The sequence below is a fragment of the Halichoerus grypus genome, chromosome 13 (genome assembly GCF_964656455.1).
Source record: "Halichoerus grypus chromosome 13, mHalGry1.hap1.1, whole genome shotgun sequence".
Classification (NCBI taxonomy): Eukaryota; Metazoa; Chordata; class Mammalia; order Carnivora; family Phocidae; genus Halichoerus; species Halichoerus grypus.
The window spans coordinates 82106023-82125566 of record NC_135724.1 but is presented as its reverse complement, the minus strand read 5'-3'; the positions used below and the strand labels follow the sequence as shown (position 1 = coordinate 82125566).

At 42.8% G+C, this 19544-nt stretch overlaps 1 protein-coding gene across 5 annotated transcripts in view; it reads right to left on the bottom strand.

Moving 5' to 3' along the window:
• The window catches only part of FBXO21 (F-box protein 21), a 46786-nt gene extending 28822 nt beyond the window's left edge, over positions 1-17964 (bottom strand). For 2 of the 5 annotated variants that reach the window (XM_036115847.2, XM_036115848.2), the window contains exons 1-7: positions 17683-17964; positions 16671-16806; positions 13754-13848; positions 7120-7241; positions 4512-4658; positions 4092-4228; positions 3010-3146 (exon numbers count right to left, since the gene is read on the bottom strand). In XM_036115847.2, coding sequence (XP_035971740.1) covers positions 3010-3146; positions 4092-4228; positions 4512-4658; positions 7120-7241; positions 13754-13848; positions 16671-16806; positions 17683-17921 — 1013 coding nt within the window. In that variant the 5' untranslated portion in view covers positions 17922-17964. Of the gene's footprint in view, positions 1-3009; positions 3147-4091; positions 4229-4511; positions 4659-7119; positions 7242-9355; positions 9493-10649; positions 11243-13753; positions 13849-16670; positions 16807-17114; positions 17134-17682 lie in introns of those variants that run through there. The other 3 variants (XM_078060923.1, XM_078060925.1, XM_078060924.1) reach the window with 3 other exon arrangements.
• Between the last annotated feature and the right edge of the window lie 1580 nt (positions 17965-19544).

The following is a 19544-nucleotide window of genomic DNA, read 5'->3' as shown; positions in this document are numbered from 1 at the left end:
TCCTTCTATGAGGCCAGCACTACCTTGATTCCAAAACCAGATAAAAACTCCACTAAAAAAGAGAACTAAAGGGGCGCCTGGGTGGCTCAGTCAGTTGAGCATCAGACTCGATTTCGGCTGGGGTCATGATCACGGGGTCATGATCACTGGGTCATGAGACTGAGCCCTGAGTCACGCTCCACGCTCGGCACGGAGTTAGTTCTCCCTCCTCTTCTGTCCCTCCCCACATTGGTGCACACGTGTGCACGCGTGTGGGCACACACTCTTTCTCTCAAATAAAATCTTAAAACAAAAACAGAACTAAAGGCCAATATCCTTGAAGAACATGGATGCAAAAATTCTCGACAAAATACTAGCAAACCGAATCTAACAATACATTAAAAGAATCATTCACTACATTCAAGTGGGATTTATTCCTGGGTTGCAAGGGTGGTTCCATAGTCACAAATCAATCAATGTGATACACCACATTAATAAAAGAACCAGATGATCATTTCAATAGATGCAGAAAAAGCACTTGACAAAATACAACATCCACTCATGATAAAAACACTCAACAAAGTAGGTTTAGAGAAAACATACCTCAACATAATATAAAGACCATATATGAAAAACCCACAGCTAATATCATCCTCAATGGGGAAAAACAGAGAGCTTTTCCTCTACGGTCAGGAACAAGACAAGGATGTCCACTCTCACCACTGTCACTTAACATAGTACTGGAAGTCCTAGCCACAGCTATGGGACACAAAAAGAAATGAAAGGCATCCAAACGGGCAAGGAAGAAGTCAAACTTTCACTATTTGCAGATGACACAATACTCTATATAGAAAACCCAAAAGATTCCACCAAAGTAACTGCTAGAACTGATACACGAATTCAGTGAAGTCACAGGATACAAAATCCACCTACAGAAATCTGTTGCATTTCTATACACCAAAAATGAAGCAGCAGAAAGAGAAAATAAGGAATCAATTCCATTTACAATTGCACCCAAACCAGTAAGATACTTAGGAATAAACCTAACCAAAGAAGTGAAAGACCTGTACTCTGAAAACTATAAAACACTGATGAAAGAAATCAAAGATGACACAAAGAAAAGGCATCCCATGTTCATGCGTTGGAAGAACAAATATTGTTAAAATGTCTATACTACCCAAAGCAATCTACACATTTAATACAATCCCTATCAAAATACCACTAGCATTTTTCACAGAGCTAGAACAATCTTAAAATTTGTATGGAACTACAAAAGACCCCAAATAGCCAAAGCAACCTCGAAAAGGCAAAGCAAAGCTGGAGGCATCACAATTCCAGACTTCCAGCATATTACAAAGCTGTGTATTACAAGTATATTACAAATGGCACTGGCACAAAAACAGACACATAGATCAATAGAACAGAACAGAAAACCCAGAAATAAACCCTCTATTATATGGTCAATTAAACTTTGACAAAGCAGGAAAGAACATCCAGTGGGAAAAAGACAGTCTCTTCAACAAATGGTGTTGGGAAAACTGGACAGCAATATGCAAAAGAGTCAAATACAAAAAATTCAAAATGGATGAAAGACTTAAATGTGAAATATGAAACCATTAAAATCCTAGAGAACACAGGCAGTAACCTCTCTGACGTCAGCCATAGCAACTTCTTTTTAGATACGTCTCCTGAGGCAAGGGAAACAAAAGCAAAAATACACTACTGGGATTTCATCAAAATAAAAAGCTTCTGTACAGTGAAGGAAATAATCAACAAAACCAAAAGGCAACCTACGGAATGGGAGAAGATATTTGCAAATGACATTTCTGATAAAGGGTTAGTATCCAAAACCTATAAAGAACTTATATTGGGGTGCCTGGCTGGCTCAGTCAGTGAAGTGTGCGACTCTTGATCTCGGGGTTGTGAGTTTGAGCCCTGCGTTGGGTGTAGAGATTATCAAAAAATATAAACAACAAACCCTTACAAAACTCAGCACCCAAAAAAACGAATGATCCAGTTAAACACTGGGCAGAAGACATGAATAGACATTTTCTCAAAGAAGACATCCAGATAGCCAACAGACACATGACAAGATGTTCAATATCACTCATTATTAGAGAAATGCAAATCAAATCTATAAGGAGCCATCACCTCACACCTGTCAGAATGGCTAAACTCAGTAACACAGGAAACAACATGCGTTGCTGTGGATGTGTTTATAGCAGCATTCTCTACAATAGCCAAACTGTGGAAACAGCCCAAGTGTCCATCAACAGATAAGTGGAGAAAGAAGTGGTATACTTATACACAATGGAATATTACTCAGCCATAAAAAAGAATGAAATCTTGCCATTTGCAACAACATGGATGGATGTAAAGCTAAGCAAAATAAGTCAGTCAGAAAAAGACAAATACCATATGATTTCACTCATATGTGGAATTTAACAAAGAGAAGAGCAAAGGGGAAAAAAAAAGAGAGACAAATCAAGAAACAGACTATTAACTACAGAGAACAAGCTGATGGTTACCAGAGGGGAGGTGGGTGGGGCGTGGTGGGAAGGATGAAATAGGTGATGGGGATTAGAGCATGCACTTGTGATGAGCACTGGATAGTCTAAAGAAGTGCTAAATCACCTGAAACTAATATTACACTGTATGTTAACTACCTGGAATTTAAATAAACACTTTAAAAAAAAAAAAAAGCAGAATTCCTTAAAACAAAAAACCTCTTTGATCTGATCTGCTTTGCAACAAGGGACTTAAGAGACCCACCCAAAACCCTGAGCTCCTAGTCCTACTCTTTATAGAGAGAGAGAATTGTAAATTCACATGCAGCTTTAAGAAAGAATACACAGAAATCCAGAGTGCCCTTCTCCCAGAACCAGACTCTCGACACTGATGGCCAAGGAACCAGACAGCTGGCCCACCCCCAGTGCTCTGGTGAACCTCTCTGTTCAGTTCCTGCTCTTCCTCTCAGCACCGTGGGAGTGAATCCTGAGGCCCAATCACAATGTGGCATAGGTGGCTCACCCTTCTGCACCCTGGCACCACCTTAACAAGAAGTGACTGGGGAAGTTGACAGGTTCCAGTGGGACCCCCAACTGCCGGGCAATTGTCAAGTAGAGCAGAGACATGCTGATCGGGATTCCTGTTCTGCGAATCAAAACCTAAAGGAGAAAAAAATCCTTTAGCTTCATGGAAAGGAACCAGACCTTGTCATTCCTGCAACGCAGAGTTCTTACAGGGCCCCCACGTGCATCGGGAATGACGCTAGGTTTCTGTGGAGCAATATTTGATTTATTTAGATCGGGGGTCTGCAAACTGCAGTCTGTGGGCCAAAATCTAGTCCATCGCCTGTTTTTGTATGGCCTGCATAAGAAGAGTTTTAACATTTTTTAGTGTTTTAGAAAAATCGTCAAAAGAATACTATTTCGTGACACATAAAAATTACATGAAATTCACATTTCCATGTCCGTATAGAAGGTTTCATGGGAACACAGCCACACTCATTGTTTTTGCAATGTCCATGTCTCCTTTCAACTCCAGTGGCAGACTGAGCACTGAGGACACAAAGCATATGGCCTGCAGAGCCAAAACGTCTGGCCCTTGACAGAGAAAGTTTGCAGATCTGTGATTTAAGGTGTGCTTCTTCCAAAAAGAATGAAAGGCCATTTCAAGGAAAGTGTGTAAAATATGACAGAAAAAATTTAAGGTACATATGGGGCAACAGAATAGATTTGAAAACGGTGCTAAGGACGAAGCACATTAAAACTAAAAGTATCAATGATATGGCCGGCCAAATTTCCTCTGGCCATTCTAGAGGCCAGTGCAGAAAACAGACCTGATTAGTTTCACGGTTTTGTGTTCGTAAGATACAAACTGACCAAACAAAGTAAGAGAAATACCTATTTCTAGACAGGAAATGATCTCAAGGGTTTTCACACAGAGAAAAATAAAAACCCATAGCAAGAACCTGATGGTAGAGGCAAAAATGCGTTTCACCGGGCATTGAGAGATGAAAAGACAATATATTTGCCCTCAAAAATGATACAATTTGTCAGAAATTAGCTTAAAAAATACATATTATTCTGTTTTAATTCACCCGCATTTACCTGGTGCATGTACAAGTTGAGGGCATTATAGTAATCCATCCGGTTCCCCTTAAACTTGAGTTGGTCGTAAAGGACATAGTTCATGGCATCCAGCACCTGGCTCTGGAGTTCTATCTCCATTATCATGGAGGATTCACCTGAAACACAGAGATCTACTCTGAGGACACAAGCACTCCCCACGTTGTGACCAGTGTCCCAAACCCGTACCAGTCTCCCAAAAGGACCCAGCAGGTGCCGCCAGTCCAGGGTGGAGAAACGAATATGAACTTAAAGTCTTTCGCATTTCCAGGTGAACATGGTGGTGTCATTAACTGCTTTTCTGGTGGCGTAACAGAAACATCCTGCAGAGTTTCTCATATCCACAAATCCTCTGCAAGGTTTTCTTTTGCAAATACAGTTGGATCCAAAGCAATTCCACACCTGCCTTGAAGGCCAAGCTGGGGTGTCGAGTGTTGATGCCCCGGAGGGTTTTGCAAACAAGCTCCACGATGCTGTCAATCTGGGCCTGGATGTCTTTGAGGCTGATGTCAGAGAGAGGATTGCAGTACTGGTCAATATATACAGCACCTGCAAACGAACAGGAATTACTGAGGAAGGTCCTATTTTTACCCTTTTCCTCTCGGTTGCTCATTTAGCTCAGACACCTGGGGCCATAGTTCTTTGCACCATCCTAGCAGATAAGCTTTGTTCGTGGATGACAGACCTTGCTGCTAATACATGGAGAAGGAGCCACATTCTCAAAACAAAGGAGTTTAAACACTTTATTTTTAAAAAATAAACCAAATCCTCTCTCAAAGGTTATGGACTCAAAAAAGGGCATGATACACAACATATTTCCATATTCTATTACAAAGAGAAATAAATGCTATAAAGGAGCTCTTTCCAGTAACTCTGAAAACATAATGGCATAAGATAGTCCCTTTACTTTAAAAAAAAAAAAAGTTGAAAGCCCTCAATGAGGGATTTCTACAAACTGTACCCCTCAAAGGTGAAACAGTAAATGAACTTCAGAGAGAACTGTACTTTCGAATTAGAGAAACAGTAACACTCAGGGAACCTGCAGCTAAAGACCTGTACAAAGTACACTGGAGACACTGTCTCTGGAATCCAGCTCGGCTCTTTACTGCCTGAGGCCATTTTCTAACCAGATGCCAAAGGGCTGACTTGATCTTTTGGTTATAAGACATTTTCACTTGGGAAGCTGCAGTTATGACTTGTTTTTGGAGTCATTTTAAATTCAAGAGGTCAGGTTCTTGACCCCCTACTCACACTGCAAGGAGCTGCAAGCAGGCATCAAGAGACTCGGACCCTAGTCCCAGTTTTGCCCCTTAGCTAGGGATTGGTTCCTGGGCTTTCTTGGGATGGTTTCCTCACCTGCTGGCTGAAGTCCATTCCATCCTAATGCTATGATTCCTAGACTCTATTAATGCTATCAGATTATTCTTGTTAGTCACCAAGGATCAAAACCCTGGAGCTGACTTCCACCTGCTCAACTACTTGCTCAAAAACCTTCAATGGCTATCCAGTGCCTATACCACTGATTTGGATGAGTTACTTTATATTTGGAAGATGAAAAAGAAAGTCATCGTCTTCTTAAGTAAGCTACAGAAAACAAAGCCTGTCAAATTATGTGGAATAAACAGAAGATGGGGGACTCTGCACTCCAGGATGCACAGAAGATTCCAGGGTGGTGAGGATGTTTGAGTTTAATCAATGCAAAGAGATTTTTCACTTCCTTCTAGATGATGAGACTTTTACACAAGAATCTGCACTAGGCACTGTGGAGTACGCAGTGATTGTAATAATGTAAGGTCAAGAGACACAAGAAACTTAACGATCAGTTGGAGAACAAAATGCACACACCTGGACAGACACTACACTGTGGTTTACTAGTCAACGCTACTGCACGTATGGCTTCTGGGGCAGGTAAAATCTGCAAGCGCTGCAGGAGTCAGCAGAAACTCAATGGAAGTTAAATTTGAACTGAATTTCTGTGGGCGCGCAGAATTTAAGAGGGAATTCTAAGAAAAACGGGTAACACTAACGAAGATACGAAGCCGGGAGGAAGACAATGACCTGGCTGGAGCAAAGGGGGGTGTTTTGAGAGTAACAGGCAAAGGTCTGGGCTTCGGGGAGGTCCAGATTATGGCAGGCACTGAAAAGCAGGCAGTTAATTTAAAAAAAAAAAAAAAAAAAAAAAGGAAATCAGCCAGCCACACGGGAGTGGTGAAAAGGCCAGGTTTCAGGCTGGACTGGCGCTAGGTGTCAGCGGCCTTGAGGCTCAGGAAAGCAAGTGCCACCTAGAAAGCGGCTGCCGGGAGAGGTGGTGACAATCGGCACAACCACGCAAATAGAATGGGGACACAACCATGCCAACACTGGAAAGAAAAAAAATGGATGAACTGGGTAAGTCACAGGGAGCAGGGAATGAAAGTGAATGAACAGTCGTATCTGCACTTCATAACCATAATTTATGGCAGTGCTTATGCAATATGCTAGGAATTTAAATTAGTTTAAAAAAATGAAGTCACATTTTGTTCTTGTCTGACTTAGCAGGAACAAAGTTATTCCCTTCATCGTGTCTGTCCACTCGACTTCTTTCTCCTCACTTCTCATTATGGACAAGCAGACTCACTGATGCACAAGAATACTTCGTCCTCATTAAACTCCAACCAGGGAGGTGAAGGGATTTGCTTGAGGTCACACGGAGACAAAACTGGACAAATTTATTTCTGATTTGGACATGATGCTTCAAAGCTTAGAAAAAGGGAATTTAACCTCATTAGCTAAATTACCAGCCTCATGCTTTGAACTGACGGTGCATCTTGAGAAAACACTGTCTCTTCAGCGAACAGCCAAACATTCTGGCAAAATCTTAGCTTCAAGTTTGGCAGTTTTGCCTGTCTAACCTCCACAAGCCCATGCAGCACAGTTCACTTTTCCGCTGTGCCACCCTCAGGGACAGTCTCCACTACTGTTCTGAGCGACAGCTTAGCTGCCTATCGGAAGATCACTGTCAGAGCCTCACCTTCAAGATACGATTCATAGTCATCAGGCTGCTGAAGAAATGCCTTCAAGTTATTTAAAATTTTCTGTTGGCGTAGGTAGTAGAGAATTTTTTTAGCATAGTATTTCCAGGTCAAAGCTTTTCTGGAAAACAAACAGACAAGTCAATGAGAATCAAGGTACTAAAGCCTTCGATTACGTTATTTTTTACTTCACACTAATCACAGGATGTAAAAAGCCTACTTAATAAGAAAAATATAACTGGTTCGTGATCACATAGCACTTGTTATCATGGAACAGATAGCACAATTTACGACTTTGCCTTTGTAACTAACACTAGATCATTCGTGCTGAAATCCAAGAAAACACTGACCTGTTTGGCTTCAGATTTACTAAAAGGAAATCCAAGAGAGAGCTGAAAAGCCGGGGCAACTGGCTGAAGCTCAGGAACCAGGGGTGAGGTGTCTGTAATCCGCTGGCCCCTGGGGACCTGCCTTAGGAAATTCACGCCTTGGGCTAATGCTTTCTCTTTCTACGCTCACTCCATGGTGATCTCATCCCATCTCACGGTTTCAAATATTATCTCCACTGACATCCCTCAGTTTATTTTCCAGTACGCATTTCTCCTCTAAACTCCAGACCTGTATATCCCACTGCTCCTCCACAACCCCACCTGGTTATCTGGCGAACTCCTTACCCATGCTTCCCCTCCCAGTTATCCCCCTCTCAGGTAAAGGCAACTCTGCCATTGCAATTAGGCCGAAAACCTTGGAGTTCTCCTGGCCTCCTTGCTTGCTTGCTCTGAGGCCACATTCAACCCATCCACCTGTGCTATTCGTTCTATCTCAAAGTCTACCAGACATGTGAACACTTCCCACTCACTCATCTAAGTCCCCATCATCTTTCGTCTGTATTGTACCAGTCCCCGAACTGAGCCCCCAGCTTCAAACCTGCCCCTCTACAGTCTCCCCTCCACACAGCAGCCTGAGTGCTTCAGTTAGCTAAGTCACAGCACAAAAACCCTCTGCCCCAAATTCTCCACGGGTTTTCCACCTCGCTCAAAGTATAAGCCCAAGTCCTAACGATGACCTAAGAGGTCCTTTAAACTCTCCCCCCATTACCCCTCTGACCTCAATTCCTGCTCTTCCCTGCCTCCACCAGGCCTCCGGTCACACTGGCTTCCCTGCTGTTCCTTCATCACGCCTGGTGGTGCTCACCTGGGGCCTCAGCACTCTCAGCTCCTTGACTGGAACATTCCTTTCCTGGAGATCTGCAATCTGCGCCCTCGCCTCCTTTCAGGTTTTCATTCAAATGTCATCTTGAGTATGGCCTTCTCCCCTCACCCCCAAATACCCCTCCCTGATTAGTATTTGTTTACAGCAATTTGCATCTTCTAATGTAATAAATCATCTGACTTGGTTAGTAACTATCTCCCCCACTAGAATGTAAGCATTTCTGTGTTGTTAACTAGTGTATTCTCAGTGCCTGGGACAGTGTCTGGCACACAGCAGATGCTCAATAAATACTTGCTAAGTGAATGAAATGCTTCACCAGATATTCCAAATGTACACAGGGATCATGGGAAATAGGAGGGACACTGATTAGTTTATCTGTGTGGTTTCAGAAATAAAGAACTCTCTGGGGTGCCTGGGTGGCTCAGTCTGTGAAGTGACTGCCTTCAGCTCGGGTCATGATCTCCAGGTCCTGGGACTGAGACCCACATTGGGCTCCCTGCTCAGTGGGGAGCCTGCTTCTCCCTCTCCCTCTGTCTCTGCCTCCCCCACCCTGCTTGTGCTTTCTCTCTGGCTCGTTCTCAAAAAAATAAATGAAATCTTAAAAAGAAAAAAAAAAGGGACTCTCATTCTTCAGTTAGTAAATGAAAATCGGCAGAGCTAGATTCTACCAGTCTTTTAACCTTTGAGTTGTAAAGTATGTCAATCTAGAAAACTGCATGAAACAAATAAGCAGCTTCATGAATTAAGCTTAATGCATGACTATAAGACAAACATCCTCGTACCTACCAATCAGGCTGAGAAACTACTTCACAGACACCCCAGAGCCCTCCAGGGCCCTCTCTCTCCCATCTACAGCCATCACAACCCACACCTCCATGCTCATCACTGCCTCACCAAATGTACATCCCCGAACACTCTAGTCTAGCCCATTTTGAGGTCATTCAAGTCTCTTAACACACAGGCTCCCCCTCCATCTTTCCTTTCCCCTGCACTTTATTTGTTGAAGAAACCTGGTTGTGTGACCTGCAGTTTCCCACAGTCTGGAATTTGTTGATTGCATCCACAAGGTATGGTTTCACATGTTCTTCTGTCTTCTGAATTTCCTGTAAATTGGATGTAGACCCTTGATCAGATTCAGATTCCATTTATTTGGCAAGACTACTTCACAGGTGGTAGGGAAGTCCTTCCATCAGGAGGCAATCATGCCTTGGCTGTCCCTTTCGGTGATGTAAGCAGCCACTGCTCCTCAATGCCCAGGTCCATTAATTCATTAGAGGTTGCAAAGTGGTAACATTCTAATTCCACCATCCTTTCTTCATTTATTAGCTGGAGCATTTCTATAAGGAATAATTTCCCCTCATCCACTATTTGATTCCCCCAACGGCACAATATATAGGAAAGGCAGGACAAATGCTTGTGTCTTTCCTTTTGTTTTTCAAAATAGTAATAATTTGAATTCTTATTATCCTCCAAAGGTGAACAATTAGTTGTTCCTGAGTATTATGATGAACTAACAGAGCTACACACGGTTGGTGTGTTTCAACCCATCCCAGTGATTATCCACACTGCTGCTCAAATCACATCTCTGGCCAATGGAAGCCTCTCCATGTTGGCTCCTGAACACTCACAACATGAAATATTGGTACTTCTCCTGATATCTGGTTCCAGACTTCCAAGATGCTCCAGGACTTATCTTTTTACAATTCCTGTATCAGACCTAGAATCAGCCCTTTCCCCACAATCGTGGCTTCTTTTGATGGGAAAGGGTATATCAAGACCACCATCTGGGTACTAGGGATCATCATTTCTACTAGATTGGTTATTGTTTCTAGACCTTTTCAACGGACAGAAATAGTAAGCCTAGTGTATCTATGTGTATATCCACACACACCCCCCTACATATTTTTAAATATATCTCAGGAATTCATACTGACACTTCTAAATCAAATTCAGAACTAAACAGTTTTTACCATCTTCTATTTTGTATCTCTAACTTTTCTTCTTCCGAGAATACCCCACTTCTCTAGAATACCAGAGATGAATTAGATCACCTAGGTACTCGTCTGCTTTATTCCACATCTTGGAAACACACAAATGCCCAGCCTCAGAATAACAAGACCAATATTTTCATCACCTTGATGAGTACTGAAAACAGCTAAATATTTGTTTCCATTCTCCCCTATTCTCTGCTCATTTCTTTAAACAACTGTACTAGATCTATGTTGAAAAGGCTTATGGCCATTACATACAATACTTTTTACCCTATTAACTGTCACTTGGATTTAATTCTACAAGTAAATACGTATTTAATGCTCACCATTGTCCTGTGTCAGTGTCTCTCTGGTTGTTTTGGTTGTTTGAAGCTCATTTTCTAGCACATTTCTCACGAAGGGCTCAAAAGTCCCGGAGTCCTCGCAAGTTGGTAAGTTTGTCTGCAGCCTTTATACTTGGAAGTCAGTTTGGCTGGATATAGAAATCCTTGGCTGACATTTCTGATCCTTGAGCATCTTAAATATATTACTCTTTTTCCCTCTGACATAGAGCAATTGTTGAAAAGTCTGATGATATTCTGATTCTCTTAACCTTATAAGTGACTTCATCTTTTTTGGTTGGATGCCCAAAAGACTTTTCTGTCTTTAAAATCCAGTAGGTTTACTGAAATATGTCTCAGTGATGGTCACTCTGGGTCATTTTCTCAGGTACAGCGTATGCCATTTTTAATATCTTGTTTCAAATCTTTACTGTAGATGTACTCTTTTTAAAGATCACACAGAACACCATAAATGCAATCTGTTTTCAAATATCCAGAGATTGGTGCTTCAGCATTTATGGAAAACTATCCTTCCTTCCTATGCTTTCCATATTTGCACAATAAGCATTTGCCAGGAATGAATACAAACAGGGTCCTTCAAGAACACCAGCATCCCAAACTATTTACAAATATAAGTATTCCCTCTCATTTAAAAATAACCCTGTCTTAGGCTCAAAATGTGTGTCAGGCGAAGAGGTGACATATCTGTGACACTCATTTTTAAAAAGACTATAACTATGCTTTTTTTTAACTGGCTGTGCATATTGTCATGTTTGCCAATCTAAGTAAAAAAAAAATCAGTATTTCGTTGTTATTTAACATTTCTTTGCAGAGTGAATTTAAAGATCTATAGGATTCTCAGCCCTTTGGATCTGCTCTTCTGTGAATGTCCTCCTCTTTTGCATCTTTTTCAATTTCTTCTTAGAAATTTTAAGAATTCTATTAACGTTCTTTATAGTTTCTTTGGTCAAAAGGAAGTTTATTTTTTATTGCAAAACTCCGTCTATATTCTTGTATTGCTTCGGTCTCATTAATCTTAGTTAAGTAGGTCTCCCTAGATAAGACACAAAGTCTGCTATTTTATTAATGGATTTTCATTGTGGTAATTTTAAAATTTAGGTTATTTAATCTTTTGGAACTTAATTTTTGTACATCATGTCAGTTTTACTTTCTTCCAGATGAACATTCAGCTATTTCCAATAACAACCATTAAATAGGCCACCTTTTTCCCTCTGACTTTAAATATATTAAATTATCTTTTATGCTGGGACACGTTTCTGAATTATTCTTTGTCACTGATGTAGCTCTCAACTCCTATTTAAACATTGTTTCAGTTACAGCTAGCTTCATCTATGTCCTATTACCTAGTGATGCAAGTTTTACAATGTGATCATTTAAAAATTGTTTTTTTCTGGCTCATCTAGTGAATTTATTCTTCTTGACATATTTTATGACAATATTATCCAATTAAAGCAAAAAAACTCCTGTCCCAAAACTCTTTTTGGATCCTAATTGGAATGGCACTAGGGTTATGTGTTAATTTTAGAAGAATGACATTTTTGTAACAGTAAGTCTCCCCAGTCAAGGACATGCTATCTTTTATGTTTTTCGATAACATTCTATAGTCTGACCTCAGACGCTCATTCCCAGGAACCTATTACTTAGAAATGAGACCACAAAAAACATCACCCTCCACAATAACATAAGATGGAGAAGAAAGTGGTTACTCAGCAACAGTGGGATAGTTAAATAAATTACAGTATGTACTGTAAAAGAGTATACAGCCATTAATAAAATGAATTTGACTTTTTATCAGTTGATTAGATTTCCACAAGGTAATGCTAAATGAAAAAAAAAAAAGATACAGAAAAGCACCTATTTTATGATCACAATTCTGTGAAATAAATGATCTCCCTCCACCCCCATATATATCGATGTGTATCAGCACGTTAGAACATAGGCTAAGCGGTCTTCATTAATTACAGGGGTGGGGCAGGGAAAGCCAATGCAAATGGAGGGAGTGGGGAGGAATGGAGAAACAGCATAAGCAAGAAAAAATAAAGTCTGCACTCAATATCAAATCAAAACTAAAACAACCAATAAACTTAGTATATATGACATTATGTTTAGTATTTGAAAGTATACTCACACATATGTAAAAAAAACAGGTCAGCTTTTATTTTTAAGGCTGCACAATACTGACTATTAGATCATACTTCAATTCATTTATAGATAAACCAAAATAGAAACAGAAAAATGACCTCTGCATCTGAACTCATCCAAGGCCTAGAATAGTGGCACATCTTACCTCTCCCCTACAGTTGTTCCTGATAGATAGTTCTCTCTCCTAAACCCCTTTAAAAACAAGAAAAATATCCTATGCCTTGTTCGTGAGCTATCGCACAATAAGCTCTAAGGAAGATGCTAAGCTAGCCTTCTTATCTTCTATCACTAATAGTTTCCAGAACTTTTAGGGCAGAAAATCTTTTTCATAGGTATGTTAAACTGGAAGCCAAGTCATCTTTTAGGTAAACTGGAAATTAACCTTCACAGCAGAACATATGAGGCATAAAAAATTTTAAACAACAAACAAGAGACGATGGATTCTTCTTGATCAGGAGAGATAAAGGAAAGGTTCAATCAGATACCAATAATGTTCATGGCCAAAGTAAGATCATTTCTTAACAAAATTCAGAAATCATAAGAAAATCCTCCATTAAATTAAAACATGCCTAAGAAATTAAGAAAAAAATTCAATCCATAACAGACAAATTTGGTGATGGTAGGTGGAAAGGTCATAAAGGAAGGGTAGTTTATATTACTAAATGACGTAACAGATACGAGTGCCGAGCACAGTGTTTGACCCATACCAGGAATAAATACTAATTCTCTTTTCCTTCCAAAAGGATTTTTGCAAGGTTTCTTTAAATATCAATTGTCTCAGTGTATTTACATTACTTACACAGAATTTTTCAAAAATATATCGATGGCAAGACATGAAATATTTGGAAAACAGATCCCAGGGTTGAGCCCCATACAAATTACAGCAGTTAATTCTGGGCATTATTAGAATGAACAAAAAACAATCCCTGCTAAAACGTATGACTTACCTTCCTTCCATATTTAGGATACACACCAATTCATCCTCAAAAAATATCTCTGGTCCCTCAAGATTCTCAATGTCACTAAAACCGTTACAAGGGACCTATGAAGAAGACATATACAAACAGGCCTCAATAACAGGCAATAATCTGTCACTCTCACACACAAATCTGAGTTGCAAACAAAGATGCTCATGTGCATGGAAGTGGTAACAGCTGTCCTACACTATCCTGCACCACCCACCATGGGTGGAAAGTAACATGTGGAGTAACAATAATTTGTTCAGATCCTACAGCCCCAGTTGTAAATTAATTATATTTTCATAGTCTGGAATTTCTGAAATTACTCAGAGTTCTAATGTGAAGAAAAATAGCTCTGAAACAAGGATTAGAAATACAAAATATCGTAATTTACAACAGTGATTTCATGCAATTTATGCTGTACTCAGGTAGGAGCAGAGGACCAGAGAGAAGCCTAGTACTTTGGGCAACTCACTTAACCCACTGGGCCTATTTTCTCCTCTGTAAATTGAGGTGGTGGTACCAATAAGCTTTAAAATTCTATTACTTCTCCCATTTTGTTTTGAAAGTAGCCAGGAAATTTCATGTCAACCTGTGTGCATGCAGAGAACACACGAATATAAGGGTCCTGAGCCAAAGTAATCATCCGCCCACAGATCAATCTTAAGTCTATTCCTGCTATATTCAAAGTCCTTGACATATTTCTAATTAGGCAGTGGTACAGGGAAAGAGGGAGCTAAGGAAAAAATACCATAATTCATCATTATTAGACAAACACACAGGCTGTTAAAAATGCACACAAAACCAGCTGGACTAGAAACAGGATGCAAATTAGTAGCCCATGACCAAGTGCATCAAATACATCTAGCACCCAAACATATGTGTGCACAATCACATCTGCACCAGTTTTAAAACTTGATATGAATGCTTTTGGCCAGGGCATGGCTTATCCAGAATAGAACATAAATTCTGTCCATCTTAGTATCAACAAAAATTTATTTATAGAAATGAATTACACTAGGGGCTCCTCAGTCAGTTAAGCGTCCCACTCTTGATTTCGGCTCAGGTCATGATCTCAGGGTCCTGAGATCAAGACCCGCGTCCGGGTCTGCGCTTAGTCCGGAATTAGCTTGTGTCATCCCTGCTCCCGCCAACCGCCTGCTTGCTCTCTTTGCTGGCTCCTGCTCTCTCTTTCTCTCTTAAATAAATAAATAAAATCTGAAAGAAAAAAAGAAAGAAAGAGAGAGAGGGAGAAAGAGAGAGAGAAAGAAAGAGAAAGACAGACAGACTGGAAGGAAGAAATGAATTACATGGGGTATATCTAGTTTTATTCCCCACAGGGGAGTAAGTTCAAATTTGTCCAAAGTTCAAATTTTCCCTTTCAAAACTTGAAAAGTCTTGAAAACAATTCACATGTATGAACTCCATTTAGTAATATTAATTAAAATTAGAAAATAGGAATTAATCAGGGTGCCTTGCTAGCCCAGTCAGGAGAGCATACAACTCTTGATCTTATGGTTGTAAGTTCAAGCCCCACATTGAGTGTAGAAATTACTTAAAAATAAAATCTTGGGGCGCCTGGGTGGCTCAGTCGTTAAGCGTCTGCCTTCGGCTCAGGTTATGATCCCGGGGTCCTGGGATCAAGCCCCTCATCAGGCACCCTGCTCCAAGGAAGCCTGCTTCTCCCTCTCTCACTCCTTGTTTGTGTTCCCTCTCTCGCTGTGTCTCTGTCAAATAAATAAATAAAATCTAAAAAAAAAAAAAAAATCTTAAGGAAGAAAGTAAGAAAAGAGGAATTAATCTTCAGTAAACCAGGATAGTAAAATAAATCAGAGGCACCTGGCTGGCTCACTCAGTAGAGCATGCGACTCTTGATCTCACAGGGTCCTAAGTTCAGGCTCCACACTGGGCATACAGTTTACTTAAAACAAACAAAAAACCCCAAACCCAATCAGACTGGCTCTATTTCTAGGCCCTCAATCAGAAGTAAATTTAAGGGGTGCCTAGGTGGCTCAGTCAGTTAAGCATCTGCCTTCGGCTCAGGTCATGATCCCAGGGTCCTGGGATGGAGCCCCGCATCGCATCGGGCTCCCTGCTCAGTAGGGAGCCTGCTTCTCCCTCTCCCTCTGCCATTCACTCGTTTGTGCTCTCTGGCTCTATCTCTCTGTCAAATAAATGATATCTTAAAAAAAAAGAGAGAAAGAAAAATTTAAAATATTAGTGTGAACTACTTCCCGGAATTACAAAAAGTTAAGAATCATGACCTAATATAGAAACTTCTGAGACGCTTTGTGGGGAAACAAAACTACTACAAAAACCCACGCATTTCAGCAACATTAAAAAAAAAAACTTTTCAGGGATAATGAATGCAAGATAATTTAACTGAGGTAGTAATACTTCTGATTTGCAGATAGCTTCCAATCCTCTGTTACCTTAAGAAACAATGCTATCACTAGTGGTTAGTTAGAACTTGCAAAGCCAGAGAAGAAAAACCGTATTAATTTTGTCAACCCTTCTGGGAAAACAACTGGGCAAACGAAATCTGTAGTGTTCGATCACTGATGATCCCCTAACTCAAGCGGGGGCTGTGAAAAATATGTTTAGCCTCCTCCAGGAAAAATAATGCTGATCTGGATTCCCTCTACATTGTGCTGCGGGTCCCTCCCTCCCTCTCCACCCCCATCCTCTCTCTGGCTTTAGAAAAGTAAAGCTGGCAGGGACAAATGGCTTCGTGTTGTTGGATGGGAGGAAAAGGACACAATGACTCTTGCGGCCATCTAAGTGAGTCAGGGATTGTGAGAGAACTGAAAAAGGAGTATCAGAAAGCTGGATGAGCTAATGCCTACAGACCCAGACACACACCACTAGCAGGCAAAAGCGGGGAGCTACATCAACGGATCCTTACGTGCTCTGAAAAGAACCTCTTTGAGAATGAGGCTACAATCTTCCGGGCTTCTAACCCAGCTTTTTGCCGAACTTTATACTCCTCCAACCAATTGACGTAGTCGGTGGGGCTGTAGTGTTTCATAAGGGAAGGCCACCTACAAGGAGAGAAACACCCTCTCAGCTTAACGGAGACTCAAAGGCAGACACACGAATCGAAGGCAGCCTTGAGAAATAGGGAAAGCAGTTAGTGGCACCAGGGGCCCTGGCGGTGACCCTAGTTCAAATCTCCACCCGGCACGCAGCTCGCGGCGTGACCTTGGCGTAGCAGTAGGAATGCTCCGTCTCCACTCCCCATCTATAAAATGGGGACAGTTGCAACAACAATAATAGTGACGACAAGGGCTGCTAACATTGATCGCGCGCCTCCCAAGGGCCGGGCCCTGTGTAAATAAATGCTCCTTACACATCATCTCATTTAATAACCACAGTAAAAGGTAGGTCTGATTATCACCGTGTAAACTCGACGAATGAGGCTCAAAAGAAAGGGAAGTCGCTACCCCCCCAAGGTCATACGGCAAGTGTGCCGCGGCCAGATTCATCCGGGGTCCCACACCGAAATCTGTGCTCTCCGCCCGCAACCGGGCAATGCTGCGTCCGCTTCCTCCAAGGGCTGTTAGGATCACTGCATCGCCGGACCCATGTAAACATTTTAGCTCCGAGTCGGGCACAAAGAAGCGCGCAGGATGGATCAGCAGCGATCCTACCGTCGTCACCCTCTACGGCGGGCCCCCGGCTGCCGGGCGCTTCCCGATGCGCAATTTGGGCAGCGGCGGGTCCGCGCGGCGTGGACCCCAGGGGCCCGGGGAGCCGGCGGCCTGGAGGCCTTTGTCTGTCGGTCCGCGGGCAGGGGTCCGGGGGTGGCCTCCGGGGAGAGGGTCCGCGCGCGGGCAGGGAGGCGGCGGCGTGGGCCGGCCAGGCCCGGGCCCGGGGGGCGCGGGGCGGGGGCGCGGGCGGCGGGGCGGCGGGCTCACCTCACCCGGAACTGCTCCTTCCACACCTTCCCGCTACTCTGGCACAGCTCGCGCAGCCGCCGGCAGGTGCTGGAGACGCGGCCGATGTCGGCGGCCGTCAGCGAGCCGCTGCACAGGATGTACTCCAGCACCTCGCCGGGCAGGTTGACGAGGCAGCTGAGGCCCGCCGCCTCGGGCGCGGCCTCCTCCGCCAGCGCCGGCACCACCTCCATCGCGCTGTCGACCGCTGCCGCCGCCATCTTGTCCGCGTACCTGGGCCCGCCGCGCGCGCGCGCCAGGGCGCCCCGCTTCGCCCCGCCCACTCGCCTTGAGGGGCGGGCGCACGGATCGCCCCGCCCGCGCTCTTGGCCACACCCTCTCGGCCCGGGCTGCGGCCGGCTGAGGGAACCCGGTTCTTGCCAACTGCGCGGTGGGTCCGAGAGCTGCGAGCCCGCGGTAATAGCAGCATCCGACTTTCTTGTGTGTCCGGAGCGCTTCCTGTGCATGAGCTCAGCGGTCCTTCCCAATAACCCTATCACCTCTTATCTCCCCGAGTTACAGATGGGGAAACTGAGGATCAGGGAGCTAAACGGACTTGCTCACGATCCCGTGTACTAAAGAGCCGCTTGACTTCTGCTTGACTGCGCTCTAAATATTCTTGAGTTGGGGCTGTGCCAAGCATTTTACATTTCTTTCTCCTCTATTAGAGCCCTCTATGATGGGTGCTGTAATTATACCCATTCTAGGAATACGGAAAGCAAGGCTCATAAAGGTGGGAGTCACTGGTTCAAAGTCACAGACACAAAAAGTGGTAGAGCCTGGCTTTGAACCCTTAAAGCAGGAATTACCATCCGGGTAATTCAGTGCCTACACCAATAATAATAATAATAATTTTATTATTAATAAATATCAAATAAATAAATATTATTATTTTCAACCCGGGGCCCTGTGCTGTGTGCCCTGGGATACAGATGTGAGTAATATGGTGTCCTTGCCTCACAAGAGCTCAAAGTCCAGTTGGGGGGACACATAGGTATAGAACGATCCGTCTACTGTCAGTACATGGAGGCTCAATAAGGCCCCCACCCCAATTTGGAAATCAGAATGCCCTGAAAGTATCGAAGTTGTAAAGTTAACTCTCAATGGATGGTGTTAAGCCATCCATGGCTCCCTATTGCCCTTCGAAATGAATCCGAAATCCCCAACATTGTTGCAAAGGGATAGTCCCCTGTTTACCTCTCCTTAGCTATCTGAAGCCATTCTTTCCTTCACTAGTCACTCCCCAGCCAGCCTGGTCTCTTTCCTTCCACTTCTGGCCTTCACAGGTATGCTGGTCCCACTGCCTGGAATATATTTTGTGTTAGAATGTCCTCCTTCTAGCTACTCCTCCTCTTCCTCCAGGCCTTAGTTTAACCTCTCCAGATGACCTCCCTTCCCTCACCTCAGCCCCACTGTCCCACATAGGATTCCTTCCCAGCATTTTTCAGTCTTGTCGTTACTTACTGAATTAATTTATAACTGTCCAACCTTCGTCTTTCCTGCTAGATCAGAAGCAATTTCAGCATCAGGACTGTATTTGATTCACGGGTGGGTGCCCCGTGACTTGGCTCAGGCCCCATACATAGCAGATCCTCAATAATTGTCTTTTATTTGCATTATCCAACCAGCTGTTTAGCTAGAGCAGGTCAGATTTTCTGAGGGACAGTTTCTCATCTGTAAAATGGGGATAATAATAAGAACGCTGGCCTCCTGGGATTGTCATGAGAATTCAGTGAGTACATGGAGATAAAGTGCATAGAACAGAGCCGGACACAGGGAAGGTGCTGGATAAAAGTGTGTCGTGGGGGGATGGGGAAATACTGCTTCATGGGTACAGGTTTTAT